At 41.2% G+C, this 17,674-nt stretch overlaps 1 protein-coding gene across 29 annotated transcripts in view; it reads left to right on the top strand.

Annotated features, from left to right (window-relative positions):
- The window catches only part of FNBP1 (formin binding protein 1), a 97,135-nt gene that overhangs the window by 56,420 nt on the left and 23,041 nt on the right, over positions 1-17,674 (top strand). For 13 of the 29 annotated variants that reach the window (XM_051636953.1, XM_051636952.1, XM_051636956.1 and 10 more), the window contains exons 7-10: positions 6,298-6,426; positions 8,187-8,333; positions 13,613-13,810; positions 15,229-15,411. In XM_051636953.1, the coding sequence (XP_051492913.1) occupies positions 6,298-6,426; positions 8,187-8,333; positions 13,613-13,810; positions 15,229-15,411 (657 nt within the window). Of the gene's footprint in view, positions 1-6,297; positions 6,427-8,186; positions 8,334-13,612; positions 13,811-14,781; positions 14,809-15,228; positions 15,412-17,674 lie in introns of all 29 variants that reach the window. The other 16 variants (XM_051636978.1, XM_051636977.1, XM_051636972.1 and 13 more) reach the window with 6 other exon arrangements.

Genomic DNA, 17,674 nt, shown 5'->3' with positions numbered 1-17,674 from the left:
TTCCCCAGGCTGTGTAAGAAGGTATTGGATGTTAGCAGGGATTTGCAATTTGGTCACCCAGAGTTTGGATATTTAGTTTTCCTAACATGAGAATGACAGGGCGAGGAGACAAACTTCTGGCTTGCAGGCAGATTTATTTCCCTAGAGCCTTGGAGCCATGTGTCACAAAGTCCTTCTATGGCCCGTGTCATAGTGGCACTTGCTGCTGTTCTTAAATCTTATGCAAGGGTCCTTCTCTTACACAACAGACTGCTCTGAACACTTCTCAGGCCAAACCGGGGTGATTGATTGGATGCGATAGAAAAGAAAAAGCAAGATACTTGTTTTGTCACTGGCAAGTACAGCACTCAGATTTGTGCGAGGGAGTCTGAGGCAGCCCTGAAGTCTAAAGCCAGGCAAGTGAAGTCTTGGGCTCCATTCATTGAAGTAAAATTTCAAGCACCTCCAGCTGTTGGACTCTGTTGCTCAGGAAGCAATCATGCCTTTAGCCCTGCTGCAGGACTGGCCATATGAGTACAGGACTGACTGTTCAGCAAGTCCTGATTTCAATGAGTTTTAATTTTTTTAGTAGGGCATCTGTGACCAGAGCAACTGAAGGGCTGTGCTAGAGCCTTGTGCAGTGTGCTTACTGTGTTACTGTCCCAGCTCCATTCATTTGCTCTATCTTTCTCATTAGAGCTTCAGTGGTTACTATAGTATTTTACCTCTAAGTGAGCACTTCTATAGTCTGGCAGAATTATGTGGAATGCAGCTGCACTTGATAACAATTCCTGAGATCTGATGATGATTTTCCGTCCCTTGTCAGTGGTTTGCTCATTTGTGTGTTATGTTCAGGCAAAGGATTTCAGGGACCTGCAGATTCTCAGTTTTCCCCCAAAATCTTCTTATGTTAAAAGTAAGGATTTTTATCTTTGTTTTTTTTTGTTTCCTGTCTGTTACTTCACACTCCCCACTCTACCTTCTTGCTTTCAGGAAAGCACATTTTCAAAACCTTTTTCTGCTTGCCAGTTCAGAGAGACCAAACTGGTCTTGTAAAATAGTAAACAATAGAGCTTGATTCAGAGGCTATTTAAATCAGAGCCTGAAAATCCTGGCCCTGTTTTGAAGTCCATGGCAGAATTCCCGCTGTTATTAATGATTCTACAAACACTGCCAGTGTTGCTGCTACCAAGAGGCACCCTGCTGCATGTCGTGATGGTGCCTGTCCTGACAGAGAGCAGCTGGGGGAGGTTGTGGAGGGAGGACCAGAGCTTGCAGCTGAAAAATCTGTGAGCAATTGAAAGCATTCCTGAAATTGGTGAAGTGTTTCTGAGTCTGCCTTTATCATTAAGTTATTTTGAAGGAGTTGGGTAGTTGAGGGAGGGCAGGGGTGATTTTTTTGTGTTTGCATTTTAATCTGGTCTTGGATTTACCAAAGACAGAGCTATTTTGGCAGGCAGTGGCCTGGCAGTGATGCATCTCACATGCTGTCTGGGTTTAAAAAAAAATAAAATAGGGGGGGTGGAATGGGAGAAAAGAAAGAAAACTACACCAAAGTTTAGACTGGAAACTCTGCCATTCTGGACAAGCGCAACTACTGAGAAGCTGAACTGTTCCACTTAGTGTGGATCAGCTGAATAGCAGCCAAAGCTTTTTTCTGCCCTTTTCAGTTATTCATATCACTCCCACCATAACAGCCTTGAGGAGCTGCATTTTTTGTCTGTGTAAACCCAGAAGACAGAGTGTCTATTGACCCCCTTGCTGTTTCTGGAATGTGTCTTAGAAAATCATTCTCAGCAAAATATCCTTCATTCTTTTCTCTATTGAGGACCCGAATGGCAGAAAGTGGACTTCTAAACAATTTCTCCTACACTTAATTACCAGTTGCTGTTCCTATTGAACTGGGTTTTGGGGGAATGGGTGTGTGCAAGGAATACTGGGCAGTGTCTGTTCTCTAAGAGGCAGCATGTAACACACAGCAGCTTACAAACATTTTCTCACGCTTTCAGGATTGACATAACACTGTCCATGTCCCCTGTTGTGCCTTTGACCGCTGGTCAGAAAAGCTAAAGGGAGTAGGATTGATTTCAGATCAATACATAAAGGTTTACTAGTTCTGCATATTTGCAAGGACTATAGAGAAATTTCCCTGTCTGTGATTCTTTTGTCTCATTCTGATATGCAGCGATGACTTAAGTTGCATCATATTGCTCAATTGGAGGATTTTTCAAGCAGGTGATGACCAGGTTCAGACTAAATGTATCTCCCTAACGTGGGTTACTTCAGAGTAAAAGGGTTGCAGGGTTAGCTTTCTTCTAATTTAATATTTTAAAGAGCAAATAAATACTTCTGTAAGTGCTTCACTTGAAAGAGTGTTGGTGTCCCACCCTGGTAGCCATCGCTTGGCTTGAACCTGCCATCTCTGGATTCATGGTGGATTCATTTAGAACAAAATTCTGGTGCTATTTGAAAGTCTGGGGTTTGCAGCTCAGTGGTTAGGTAGAAGATCTGCAGGAAATGTGGTTAAAACAATCTGGAGAGAATAATGTTTGGGTTCTTTTCCTCTGCTACCGTAGAAGAGAGAGAAGCCACAGCATGTGTTGCCAGTTCATATGGCTGTTGAGCTTGGTGCTTTTTACATCAGATAAGTGCTGTTGAGGCCTGGTTTGTTTGCTGTTGTTTTTAAATCAACACTTGGGGGAGGCTGCAGAGCAGCAGTAACTTTCTATCAAGTAGCAAGGCTGTCTAAAGAAAGGGAAAAATACTGGTTTTAATTACATTAAATATCAACTCCGTGTAGGTTCTATAGGAGAAGAGGTGATGCACAATAAGCCTTACCTGCTGCTAGCGTGCTGTTAGGTAGTTCAGTACATCAGAGCTACTTTTCTTTTACCTGGAGTCTTCTTTCAGAGCTAGTTACACAAAGCACTTCTCCGGTGTGGTTGTGTTTAAATCTGCCTGCCCTGGCACTGGGAACCTGAGGTTTCCATCTGTGCTTGTTGCAAGGTTAGTGCTGCTGCCAACACTGGGCTTGTCGCTCATCCCTGGTTGTGCTTTTTCTTGAGACCTGCGTTGCATTGGCATCTGTGACCTTTTGGTTTTGTTGCTGCCATGTGAATTCAGAGGACAACTGCCTTGACAAAAGCAGATTTGGGGAGGGGAGACAATATGTATGTGCACTGTGCACCTTTATTTGGGACTAAAACATGTTACAAAGGTATGTTTGAGGAGGATGCAGCATGCCCAATTGTGTATCTTTTGTAAATGTGTGCAGAAGCAAACTGCTTTTCTTTTATTTTCCCCACAAATCCCTTATGTATATTCCATTTTATGCTTTTTCATGATGCTGAAATGTGACCTCATTCTTTCTTTTAAGAGGGGAGGGGATTGTTGTTGTTGTTGCATTCTGAATACCTAGCCATAACATCTCATACAACCGAGTAATTTTGCAGTCTGGAGAAGATCTGGATTGTGTTTTCACATGTGGTGCTGGAAATACGAGCTCTTGCTCAGTCATCCCTGCTCAGTTAAAAGAGAGTATGTTGCCTGAAAGCTGCATTACAGTATCAGCCTCTTCTATCTGAAGTCATGGTCTGGTTTTCCAGAGACCAATTATTCCAAAGCCTTTCCTTCTGAAAATACTGTTCAGAGGAAATATTTTAACATTAAGCAGCTCAAAAAATACCTTTTCTGCAGCTGTTTGTGTGCACAAGTGAGCAGTAAAGAAGGCAAAAATTTATTTTCTGTAAAGCTCAACTATAAATTACTCCTGAAATAGCTCCCGTGACTCTTTACCTCCAGGCCACTGCATCCATTACTCTAAATACAAAACTTGAAATCATCAGCTCATTTTTATCATTCTGTGCTTCAGCAGAATGCAGCTATAAAATACAATTCTGTTAATACTAGAAATGATGATGTTAGTGACATACTCAAATGAAGTAATGAAAAAATTCTAAAGTTTTTTTTTATATTTCTTTTAAGATCCAACTACCTCATTGGAAAAATATTTCAACTGTTTGAAGCTTGCCAAATGCATTAAATGGCCAGAAGAAACAAAACATCACTGGGGCTCTCAGAAAAAAAAATATCTTGGTTTTGGAATGTACCCAATCTAACTCACTCATCTGCTGCCTTCTTTTATTTGGGGCCAGTTAAGATAGTCTTGGAAATTGAGCATCTACTCCTGTGTACATTTAGCTCAGACTCTGCTCGTAGCTGACCAAGGAGCTCACTCATGAACTCTGGCTCAGTGTTTGCTGGATCCGCCTGGAAATGTGTAATAATGGATTTCTTGTTTTTCTGCTTCAACAATAGAGTCAAGGGACAAATTCCTGAGTTGCACTATTGAAACAAAATATGAAAAAGAAGAGACAGCTGTATGAGTGGGGCTGGGGCTGTGGCAGAAGTCAGCTCAGACAATGGGTTGCTCTTAGGTAGATGAAGAGAATGGGCCTCACAAATGGATATTGAGCTGTAGCAGCTGGGACTTGAGGAAGAGGTTGGGAGACAAGCCTGTGTTGCTCTTACAGCTGCCAGCCCTTCCATGGCTGACTTTGTTTTGGTGATAAATGTTACAAGGCTGTATTGTTTTCCACTGATATTTAATGGAGCCATATATAAGAGTGTGGACGATAAAGTTTAATAAGCTATATAGTGTTTGGATGGAAAAATGATTGCTGGGGCTTTGTGGAATTTCACTGCAGTAGGTACATTTTCTGAAGTTTTATGTGCAGCCTCTACAGGAATGAGTGGACAGTCAACACCCGTGGGGAACAAGCAAGTTGAAAGTGTCTCTTTTATTGGATTTCTTTACTTATTTGGTTACAGTCAAAGTCTTTTCTGTTTGATGCTAGTGTTTCATCTCCTGTTATGCACTGAGTGCCTGGCATTTTCTCATTGTGCTTGAATTATTTTTCTTAAAAGAATGTGAAGGGGATCTAGGAAATTCCTGCAGTTGACTATGATTGCAGAAGAAATAACTGAATTAAGGGGAAATAAATTATTAGGTGAGATGTGCAAGTTGGACAAATGGGAGGGAAGGCTGTTTCTTTGCAAATTGAGATTTGAAACCTCCTGGCAGAATTTGTTAACTTCCAGTTAGGATTACTAAAATGTTCCATGATTTGGTATTTCATGGCTTTATTGTCAGGAAACTATTGTCTGCTTGGAACAGTTCATGGAGTAACCCCATTCTGAACTGCTTTTAATGGGAGCCCACTTAGACTATGCTAAAATTATTTGTTATTTTCCCTGAAACACCCCAAAATGCTTTAAATAATTTTAAAGCAGTCTTTCTCTTTTCTTAAAGGGGTTATTCTGAAATGGAGAGAGTAATTGGAATACAATACTTTCTGATCAGAAGGGAACTTCACCATCTGGACTGAAGGACATGGGTGCAAGGAGCAGGGTAGAAAGGGAGGAGGAGGAAGAGCTGCTGTATGAAGGTCAGCAGCAAGGAAGGAAAAGGCAACTGAAATAAACAGATGGGATAGGCAGTAAGGGAATAATACTGGGCAGTGAAACAGATAACAGAAGGCCTTGGGAAGCAGAACTGTAAAAGGAGGAATCTTAAAATATAAAAGGGTCACTCAGGGACAGGTTGTTCTAGGAAAAGAAGTGAGATTGATTGTCCAGTGCTCAGCTATGCTGGGTAGCAAAGCGACTCATCTGTGTGGGTAAAAATAGGAAGGGTGTTGTGTCTCAGCAGCTCCTCAGGCTCCCCTTTCCTTGTGCACTTCATGCCAGCACCATTTCAGGAAGTGTAGATAAAGGACTTTGCAGAGAACACAGCAGGACCATAAGCTAAGATGTTTTGTCATGATTTATGTTGGCTGAGGCACTTGAAATGAGTCAAAACCGTGTTGTTGTTTTTTTGTTGCTTCCCTTTCCCCAAAGAGTTCTGCCAGCCAACAGGTACCTACTTCGTAGGTGAAAAGCAGGTGCCATCCAACAGGGCATTCAGTGGAGCAAGAAGAGTGTCTGCAAGGGCACAGAAAAGGTGCCTGCCTGTTCTGTGGCCAGTAGAGGGGCAAATGTGTTTCAGTGGTTTGCGTGCAGCATGAACAGAGGTTGTTCATGGAATGCAAAATGGTTTGTGGAAGAAGCATGTGGTAACACAAGAGCAGCAGCAGTGTGCACACTGCAGGCTTGTGCTTGACACAGATGAACTGTTTAACAAAAGAGGAGTTAACCAAAAGTTGAAGTGTTCAGACTCCCACGTGCTGCCTGCTGGTAAGGATAGTATGATGGGGAGTAACACAATGCAGTTCCTTTCCATGTAGTATAAACAATACATTTATTTTGGCATTTCTTTAGGCAAGACAGCAAGCTCAGCTACGACATCAAATGGCAGAAGACAGCAAGGCAGAATATTCTTCCACTCTACAGAAGTTCAACAGTGAGCAGCATGATCATTACTACACACACATACCAAGCATCTTCCAGGTAAGGTCACTGGCACTGATCCAGAGGGTATCTCATAATCTTTTTATAAGAACAGAAGGGTGTATTGCACGTTGCCTCAATTCTATGACCCTGTCGTTTACTTTTTGGTGATTTTATTGCTGTTAGTTCACTTTATATGCAGTCTGCCAACCCAGGAGGTGGAGAGCTTGGTAGGATAAATTGTTCCTTTCTCGTAGACTAGATATCAAGTGATCAATAATATGAGGAAGGTGACATTGAATTGTCATGAAAGATCACGATAGTCTCTGTAATCCTCACAGTCTTGCTCTGTTCAAGTCTTGTGTCTGTGCAGCTGGGGAATGAGAGCATTATTTGCAGTGTTGGAGCAGGAATCAGCTGAGCATCCTTACATCTGTAAAGCCTCACAGCCCTTTTCAGCCTGTCTTGAAATCAGACTTCAGATGTTTAAATTTAAACCACAATAATTCTGCAGTAGTGAATGTCAAAGGATTTAAGCAAGATTGCTTATTATATGTTAGGGTGCCTAAAGAAAGATTGGAGAGAGAACAAAAAAAAGCCATCAGATTTATATTGACTGAAGATCTGAGTTTGTGCTTGACTGGACAAGGAGAGATTAATGTAGTAGAACAGAAGTTCTAAATGACTGTTCCATTGTAATGGGTCATAAGCATCAGAAGTGGAAAATACAACCTCTTTAAGGGAGAAAATGTCACATGCTTCTCATCTGATGAGAAATAACTGATACTGGTGTAGCAAATGTGCATTTTCTTACCCATAGCTGGAACTTCGTAGCTAAATGGACACTACCTCCTGTTCTGCTTCATGGTATCTCAAAGCAATGTCTTAAGATAAATTATCCCTGGCATCAGATAAAACATTCTTTGCAATATATTTGTGTCTAATGCTAGATCTGGTAAGTGCTCTGATTTGTATGTGAGCTTAAAGTGTACTGCAGATGTACCCATTGCACTACCAGGGCACCAGTGAGCTCTTCTGCTTTCTTTTAGATGTTGAAATAAGTTCTGTAAATAATTCATGGTGCTTGTGCATCAGCCAAGGCAATGGGGAATCTTAAGCTGACAATGCTCTGTGAGGTTTCTGCAGGCTAATGTGAAACAGGCCATTCCTCTTCATGCCCTCTGTATCCTGCTGCAGTCTGTCTCAGCAGCATCATGCCACAGCCAATTTTCCTCTCTTGTAAACAAGAGACCCATGGAATTGATGCTGGAGATCATGGCACTGAGTCCTTTGAGCAACAGGGAGCTTTGGTTGAGAGCCCCTGATGGGAACAAAACATGATGTACTGGACTGCCTTTAAACCAAAAATTACCTTCTAGGGAAAAGGAGAAGAAGAGATGTCAGGATTTTTGTTTGCTTGGGTTCTGCAGTGGAATGAAAATATGAACTTTCAGAACATGCACAGAGAATGAAAGAATTCGTGTGGCAGAAACTCTCTTAAAAGCCTTAAGAAGCCACCCTTACAAAAGTCTGAAGCTGGGGTTTTGGCAAATCAGCATTTTTTAATGTAAAAAGTTAATTGAAAAACATTCCTAGTAATAATAACAGATTACTTTTAGAATGACATTTTGATGTTTGTGATGTTTGAGGGAGCAGTGTCACTCGGTGTCTTCATCAGAACACCTGTCCTAGGTTGTTCTTAAAATATATTTAAACCATACATTTTAAAGCAGCTGATGTTCGGGGTGGGGGAGAGAGAAATTGGTTGAGACTGTGAAGTTCATCTTGATATTTGATGTGAATGCAATGTAATATTTTAGAAAATACAAGAGATGGAGGAAAGAAGAATCGTGAGGATAGGTGAATCCATGAGAACTTTTGCAGAGGTCGACCGCCAAGTGATCCCTATCATTGGGAAGTGCCTGGATGAGATCACAAAGGCTGCAGAATCAGTTGATCACAAGAATGTAAGTGTTGCATCATTTGGATTGCTGAGTGTCATCTTCAGTAGTGGTCACTTGATATGTGGAGGCATAAATCCTGGGTCCAGGCTGCAGGTCGAGAGCTCTGTAGTCACAGAAGTAAAACAAAAACTTCTTGTCCCAAACTGCTTTGTCTCAGGCAGGATGTGCTCAGATTATTTCCCAAATCTATTAGACAACCCAGAAATGCCTCTATTGCCATACTTTTTATCCCCCCCCCCCCCTTTTTTTTTTTCTTCCGCTTTTAGGAATAGTCTCTCCTTTTACTAGGATAATTAACTTTTTGGAATACTGTAAATGAAAAAAAGGCTTCTCTGTAGAATAAGGAAGATGATAATAATTACCAATTCTTATTCAGATGGGCTTTTTGTCTAATAGTCAGAAAAGTGAATGTTGCAGGAATGTCTTAATTTCAGTTAATTTTATAATAATGGAAGTACTTACAGTATTTGCTATAAAAATTACTGTAAACAACTCTCAAAATCTACTGTAAAATCTTTCTTTGCAGATTTGAGGTTTGCTAGCAATCTGGAAATGAGCTCTCAGGAACCCTGATTTCTGAATGTCATTCTAGAAGTGAAAAGAAGCCTTCCTGATAAAAAGGCTGATACAAAGTTCAATTGAGCTTCTTCATGTGCAGTTAGCACAAGGGCAAATGTGTTTCCTATTTTGTTTTCAGAATGATCTGCTCCCTTGGTAAATGAAGTCTCTGCTTGCTCTTTCAGCCCTTCTCATGGATCACATTAGTGCTTCAAATACAAACAGCATGTGTTTTGCTGGCTCTTTGAGTTTCCCATACGTCTTTTTCACTGGAATCTTTCTGAGCTATTCAGTGCCCAGAGCCATTAATTGGCAGCATAAGCCTGAGGCTGAAGCTTTGAAATGAATCCACTGCTTTCTGCTTGGCAATTGCTCTCAGAGAGCAGTGGAGGGAACCAAGGGATCAGAAAATGACTCTCAGAGGGTGGGAGAAGGGGGAGTTGGGACACAGATTCCCATGTTAGAACAACGTGCCCTTCTTGAGGGACAGCTTTTGGTGCTGCCCGGGGAAATCACTTTGGGGAGATTAGTCTGTAAGGCTGCACTGTCTGAATCTTCAAGTGAGGTCTTGGCAAAACACACAAGGTTTGTCACAGTCACAGAATGGCAGGGGTTGAAGGGGCCTCAGGGATCATCTAGTCCAACTCCCAATCTAGAAGTTTGAATCACTGTGCGTTCTGTGTTCAAGTTGCTCTCTCTTGCACACAGGTAAGTCAGGTTGGTGGCTCGTGTGCATCAGTGTGACACTAGCACTGATAACTAAGGGATCTCTTGTTAACACCATGCTAACTAATATGTATTTAACCAGATTTGTTACATCTGAGCAATAACAAAGGGTTTATCATGTTCTATGTGGAAAACAGTTATGTTCAGCAAGGGTTCCTTTTTCTTATATCATCAAGGATTTTTTTTTTGATCTCTGGAACAGTAGATTTTCACGTTTTTGATTCTGACAAAAGTTATATGCTTTTTCCTGCCCTTCTGTAGCATGCAGGTCCTGCCATTTAATAAGGATTGCTGTAGGTGCACACCAGAGCAACTTAAAGCTGTATTTTCTCTTATTTCCAGATAACGTACTGCTTTTGCCACTAATGCAGTGTTACAGCAGCCCTTTCCCAACTTACCCCTTAACTTTCTAAGAAGCAGGTTTGGGCTCTCTTAGGCTCTCATCAGGAGAGTTTCTCCTTTTCCTCCAGAGATTCAAATTAAAGGTTGCCTCCTTTACTCATCTTTTTCAAGCTTGAAAAACTTCAGATAGGAAAGTCAACTAGATCTGGGCTGTAGTCAGCTTTGAAAATGGGGTCAGATTCCAGGAAAGTTGAATGCAAGGACAGCTGTTGATAATATAGCTAGTACAATGGTAAGCAAAATGAAGAGCCTGCTGAGCAGGAAAAGCTTTGTGGGAAACTCTGGGCCTACACAGACATGTGTTTCCCAGCTGGGAGGAGATCTCCAGGATCTGATGACCATAAACAGAAGTACAGTATCAGCAAACTTGAAATGTAGAAGGTCAGACACTGTAACACTGACAAAAGGCAGTGAGGCATTTGGAGTTCTGGTTTAGCTCGTGGTGTCCTTTGGTTTTATTCTCACTTTTTTTCTACCCAGCTGTTGCATACAGAGTTGCTGAAGAAGGGGGGAGGTTAAGTGAGAGCTCTGCTCTTTGGGCAGTAATTCCAGTTCAGAAACCAGGGCTTTAAAAAGAACAAACATAACTCGTACAGAAGATGTATTGGTCAGAAAGAAAATAATTAGAGAAACCACCAATTCTAGTAACTTGTGCACCAAACTGTCTGTCATCTCCAGCTGAAAGGTTGTAAGAATCTGCAAGTTCTGCACCCTTTTTTTTTTTTCTATCAGTAAAATATTACCAGTTGATGGTAAGGCATTATTGCTTAAAAAGGAAAAACAAAATAAAAGAAACAGAACTTGGCACTTCATGTTGGTATCTCGGAACTCTTTGATAAAATGTTTCAGCTTTGGATACATGTATTTCAAACATTGGTCTGTGAAGGTGGGGTTCCTGTGGCATCTGTGAACCACAATGGTTTTAGCATGAGAATTTTGTAGCACAATAGTAAGGAAGGATGTATTTCTACAATGACTTTGAAACTGTGGAGGTGCAGAATCCTAACAAGCTTCCTTTCCACAGCCAGCTCCGTGTTCCCTCCCTCTGTGGATGTTGGCAGGATACTGGAAGATCACTTTTCTTCCAGGGCTATTTCATTGGGTAGTGTTAAGAACTGGAATGACACATGGGACAGATTTAATACTTTCTATATTCTCTGCAGCTTAAATATTACAAAGTTCTGCCTCTTGCAAAAATGGCCAGTCTTTCAGGCTTAGTTAATAAATTTGCTACTGTGTAAACAGGATTGCTTTATGCCCTCACTGGAGTGTAGAGAATTCACTCTAATAGCAGGAGAAACTGTCTGGATTTAGCTGGGAATGCTGGTTAGCCCAGGGCTTCTAATGTAGCTGTGAATATGCTGCTTTTTCATGTCCTTTTTCTAGCAACCCAGACAAGGCAGAGGTCACGTCGCAAGGGTGAGCTGTAAGTGACTGCGAGGTGAACCTAGGCAGAACTTGCTTCAGAAGGCTCTAGCAGTAGATAAAATTAATTTGTTAAGGACTTCAGAGTTCCTGTTATGACATTATCTCTGAGATATATGGAGCATGCTGGTTATTTTTAGCTCCATTGTAGTGGAAGGTTGTTTTGACCAAGTGGAAGGAACACTGTAAAACTGAAAGGAAAAAATGAAAAGCTTTGTGCATAAGATGAAATTCCAACAGTCCTTAATGTAACCTTGAGCATGTGCTTGGTTTCTTCTCTCTTCCTTCTTCATCTTGCTTTCATGACTTTTATTAAAAATATCTTCAAATGTTTAGATGTCAGGGGGTTTTAATGTGAAATTAGGAAGATATAATGGAAAGGGTTGTTCTACCTCCCTGAATGCTGTGTAGGAATTTCACAGTGCACCTGGTAGGATGAGGGTCTTAAACCTTATTTTCTTTTTCTCCCAATCCCATGAAGACTTTTGCAAAGCTTTTCCTGTATCTCTGTTTTACTCAGATGAGCCTGGCCTCTGGATGTACTTATATCCCCCTGGATTTCTCATGCACAGTATTTTACCTGCAGGCATAAGCAGAACCTGTGAAATGCCTTCAAAGCAACAAGTTAATCTTTTTTATCTCAACAGGATGTTGATGCTCTTCTCTAGAGGCTAATAAGATATTTGTGTGCTGTGGCACAGTTTCTCTAATGATCTTAGAAGAAAACTGTTAGAACAGTGTACCATAGAAAGCTCTGCCTAAGGAGTCAAGTAGATGACAAGTGTGTTCAAATACTTCTTCAGAGTCCATTAGATTGAAATGCATTTGGCACGTTGGGGTCTGAATTTGAGCTTATGTTTAATTGTGGACTTGACTAGGGAAAATGCTATAAATTTTTCTTCCTATGTCTTGTAGCTTTTTTTTCTGTCAAAAGCCACCCCACCAGAACTATTGTACACAGGCAGTGTGTGGCTGACTTTGGCATTCCCAGGAGTGCCAAAAGGGAATTGAATGCCAGGCCCTGCAGCTCCCAGCCCCTGCCTGCCCCCCTGCTTGCGTGACCTTGGGCTGCTCCGCTGTTAGGTAAAGCTCACATGATGAACTCCTGCCATTAACTGTAGCTGAGTTCACAAGCACAAATTGGCAACTTGTGGCAGTGGTTCACTCAAGAGCTCCATTGGGTAGGAGTATTTACTGGGATTTTCCACTGGTTTGCTTACAGCTGCATGCCCAGCAATTCTAGCCCTCACCTCTTTATTATGAGTCACTTCAGTTATCTTTCACTTACGGAATTTGGATTGATTGATTAATTTCTAGTCAGGAAAGTTAACAATAATAAGCTCTTAGTTATTTTCACTAGTAGGCATGAAAAAGATGTTTGCATTAGAATTTTGATCTTGTGTTGGAAACAAAACAAAGGGAATGAAAACGTTGCGAAGTTGTGGTCAGACTGGGGCTGTGCAGCTCAGTAGAAGTGGAGTGAGGAGACCTGAGTTTACTCTTCCTAAGCATCATCTTTAGTTAACTGCAATGACCTGTGCTCTAATGATAGCTAAGTATTTTTAATTTTCCTAAATAGACCACAGTCCTCTGCTTTTTGTTGGTTTGTTGATTAGTGACTGGTCTCAGTGATACCTTTGCAAAATGGGTTGGAGTTTCATAACAGGAATAATGGTCTGTTTGAGACTAAAGCTTATCTGCTTTGTTTCCATATATTGTTTGTTTATTTAGAGATCTGTTATGAGACTGAGATTGTAGCCATTGGTGTTCCCAGTTGTAATCCGTTCTGATTGACATAGGTTGGAAACTTTTCATTTATGGCTGCTGTGTGCTCCACTGCATTTATCACAAGTGTGGTAGTGATACAGGGAGTGTTAAGTTTTACACCTTTGAGTGCCCTGGTTTTGGTAGGACACTATACTGTGCCTAGGTGGTTTTTTAAAGCACGTCATGGTAGTGAAAATAAATCCAAGAAAAGTGCCCTGGTTTTGGAGCACAAGGTTGGGGAGATTTGTATTGATCCTGAACTCTGAAATGGTGTTCATTCCCTGGAATGAGACTGATCCCTGTAAAGGTTGGTTCCTGTGCAGGCAAACTTTGTTCTCCTTGTACTGTTTTTCTGTGCCACCATCTGAGATGCTTATACTTGTACTGGATCTGTGCCATTTCAGGATTCCCAGCTGGTAATAGAAGCCTTTAAATCAGGGTTTGAGCCTCCGGGGGACATCGAGTTTGAGGACTTCACGCAGCCGATGAAGCGAACGGTCTCGGAATCCAGCCTTTCCAACTCCAGAGCGGAGGGAAAGTATGAGCCAAAGTTTGGTGGCAAATCCAAGGGCAAGTTATGGCCATTCATCAAGAAAAATAAGGTACTGACTTGCAAACTTGAGCTTGGTGCTAGTGTGTGTATAGTCAATAACCTCTGTCTTGTCTAGTAATCCTGGCAATTACAACGTTTTAAAAGAGAGTTTTAGATTCAGAAAGTTAATAACTACTGTCTTAATACTGAGTTTTGTTGTAGTCTTTGGTTACTTAAGTTTCTTTGTATCTTAAAATTTTTTTTCTTGTATAATTTCTTTAATTATGTTGCAGTTTTGATATTAATTTAACTTTACTTGTCATGTCTCTGCCATGGTCCATTTCTGTTCCTAACTCAGTGAAGGAATTGTGTGCTACTTACCTAGTGCCGTGTGTGCCAACTAACATTGTTACTCTGGGGAAGCTTGAATGTGGCATTACTGTTTTGACACTTCTAAAACTCTCCTTGGCTTCTCATTTGTATTATCTTTTCAGTCTGTGCACTGGGGTCAGCAGTTGGGTGGTTGGGAACAAGGAATTGCTGTGATTCATTCTTCTTAGCAAAACTAACAGAGCATAACTAACTTGAGCAGTTGACTTTTTGAAAAGACCACATTAACTTATGTATCCATTAAACCTTTTTCATTTCACTGTCATATTTTACACCATAATGCATGGCAGCATTTATTGGGGGTTACCAGAATGTGTCAGGGTGACTGGACTAAATCAGTTTTCAGTAGCACTGATGGAAGCCCAGAGTAGCTGTGTTGTTTGATTTCACTCTTACTCTGACCCATATCAAACCAGTTCTACTAACTACAGAGCCAAAAAAATCTACCTGTTCCAAATGGATCATTCCTGTTCTGAGACCACATGGCTGTCTGGTGCTTACATCAGTGTAGCCAGGAAAAAACAAAACACAAGAACAAAACAACCCAGGACTAACTCCTCAGCAAATTCGTAGAATAATTTGTAAAGTGTGATGCACATTTACTGAGGTATGATTTGAAAGCAGGAAGGAATGTGGTTTATTGTTTTCCAGATAATAGAAACGCTACTGGGCACTAAGGTACCTTCCTTATCTGATCCATTTAAATTCAGGTATTTGAAAGCTCTATCCATATGCATTATTTGAGCTGTCACAGAGCCAGAGCAGGGCAATGTGAGGGGATAGTGCTGCATGGAAGAGTCTGCATGAGCCTCCTGTCAAAATACTTTGTGTTACTCTTCTGTTGCACCACTTACTAAAACTTCCATTTATTGCATTCATCATTTAACACAACTCTTAAATATTCTGCTTTCCCTCCTCTTTTGAACCATGGCCTTTAATATTTAATTATTTAATGGTTTGGTTTTTCTTTTGGTTTGTTGTTTTGGTTTTTTTTTTTCCTCTGGATTTCAAATATTGGTTTTGATGCTTATTTTTGTTTTGTGTTTTATCTTTTTATTTTGGTTTTTATTCTGTCACTTCTCCATCTCTTACACGTAGCTTATGTCCCTTTTAACATCCCCCCATCAGCCCCCTCCTCCTCCCCCTGCCTCTGCCTCACCCTCTGCTGTTCCCAACGGCCCCCAGTCTCCCAAGCAGCAAAAGGAACCCCTCTCCCATCGTTTCAACGAGTTCATGACCTCCAAACCCAAAATCCACTGCTTCAGGAGCCTAAAGCGTGGGGTAAGTTCTCCTCTGGATACCTCTTCTCTTTTTTCTCTCTCTCTCTTTCTCTTTTCTTTCTTTCTTGCGCTTTTATTGCACGTTCTGTTATGTAAAAATTTGTTTTGTTTTGTGGATGAACCCATTGTGTTTTATCATAATATGCAGACAAGTCCAAGGAATCCCAACCTGTAAAGCCATTGGTAGTCAAAACCCCCACAGTGAAACCACAAAAAGTACAGTTGCTGATGGAAATTACCCATTCAGGTTTTCTGGGAAGGAAGCATTGACTAGAGCATGGAAGGAAGAGCTGAACATGAAGTGATGCTCATGTAGAAGTCAAAGTCAAGAATTTAGTAGCCCTGCATGTGTCTGTGGCAGAGCAGGTTGGGAGGAGCACTGTTCAGAGGTTTGCTCTGATGCTGCATCTTGTCTACCTTAATGGGAAAAATTTTCATCTGTGTCAGAAGGAGGCAAGTCAATTAGGGAGGGATTCTAAAAAATAATTCTGACCTCAGCTGGTGCAAGTTCAGACATTGATCTGACACCTCTTGCTGTAGTAGTGGGAAGATGATTTCCCTCTTTCATGACCAAGCACGCCTCTGGGTGCTACTTCTGTTCCAGGGACTTGGCCTTGGCTTATGTTTCAAGTGCTGTGATGTTAGCAGGCTTAGTAGGGCTGGGTCTTAAGACAAAAAAGCCAGGTGAGCTGTGACAGCTGAACTGACTCTAGGTGCTAATCAAGTTGCTTACATGGTACATGTGTGCTTTAAACCAGGGCTGCCCTGCTGGTGGGGACTGAGCATGTACACTGAATTTTGTGTTCCCTGCAGCTACCTAGATGTATTGATTACAGTTGGCTCTAAAGTGGGCTTACTCTTCTCAAGGACCTTAACCACATCCTGCAGTGTGAGGTTTCAGTAAGACAGGAAGGTTTGATTTTGTTCCTGTAGAGAGCTTAAGAAGCCCTGCTTCCCAACAAGTTTATCATGTCTGCATTTGAGCCTCCTTGATGTGGCTTCAACAGCTTTTAAAGTGTCCATAGAAAAGCTTTAAAGCCTGCCCTGCTCTTTAACTTTTTCTCATCAGTTTTAAATATTTTTGCCACAGTACTTATTTATTTAAATGTCAATGAAATATCTTCACAGAAATACAGAGTTGAAAAGCTATTTGTAATGGCCAGTAACAGCTGCCATTCTTGCAAAGTGTGAAGGAAAGACATCAAGAGTTTAATAAACAATGTGATGAACCATTGCAAAGCTAGGAAAAAAAAAAAATCACATTCCATGTTTGGCTTTTGTCTGTGCAGCCTCCCCTGTGTGCATTAGGGTACAGGATTGTGGGCCAGCAGGTGTTTTTCTGGGCATTTCCCATGAAGTCCACAGATATGGTTGGTTTCAGAACTGGCTTTCACTTCCCCGTGCTCTGATGCACACAGTTTAAACTGATACTCTGCAAAATCTTTTATCAGTGCAGCATGCAAGCTCCAAAGCAGAAATGATCTTTTGAGGGATCAGAATTTGGGTTTTTCCCCAGGAGCAGTTGAAGTGCAGTGTGTTAGGTGCTGGTTTATGTGTTTACAGTGCAGATAACTTGAGAGCCTTCATGGCTGACCCTGGGGATTCACCTGGGTCTAGATAAAACTGGATGAACTTTTTAGGGCACGTCACTGCTTGTTCCAAGTGCAGTGTCCCTCTGTCCTTTGCTGCTTATCACTTCTGAGGTCAGCTGCTCTGTTCCTGTCCTTATCAGCAGCTGTGCCTATCTTGATAAGCTGATATTGAAGTGTTTGTGTTGAATTAAATGCTCTTGGTGGTGGTCTTCATAAGCAGTAAGTAAAATGACAGGTCCTTGAGATAAAACTTTGAAACAAAAAGAAGACTTGATCTTCCCTGAAGCTCATATGTTGCACAGTTGTGCTAAGAAGTTGCTGGCATAGCATGGCTTTGGCCCCTAGGTTAACGTCCTTTAGAATTATTTCCTTCTATAAAAATTACAGGAAGGAGATGCAAATGTCCAGTATTTTACATTTTTCAGAGCAGGCTGTAGCAGCAAGGAAGTGACTATTTTAAAAAGCCCAAATTCTGCTCCAGGGACTGCACTGACATTTAGGGCTGAGGGCTGGAGTTGTATACAAGTCAAGATTATTTCAGTGGTTAATTACAGAGAATTGATAGTAGTGCTGTAAACAGTATTGTTTCATCTGGTTGCAGACAGTACCTTAAACAGAAATAATGTTTTATACAGAGTGGTTTTCAGTTCTTTGGTGGGGAATTGCCATTTA

Source organism: Apus apus, chromosome 19 (assembly GCF_020740795.1).
Source record: "Apus apus isolate bApuApu2 chromosome 19, bApuApu2.pri.cur, whole genome shotgun sequence".
NCBI classification, from domain to species: Eukaryota; Metazoa; Chordata; class Aves; order Apodiformes; family Apodidae; genus Apus; species Apus apus.
This window is presented reverse-complemented; position numbering and strand designations above follow the sequence as displayed.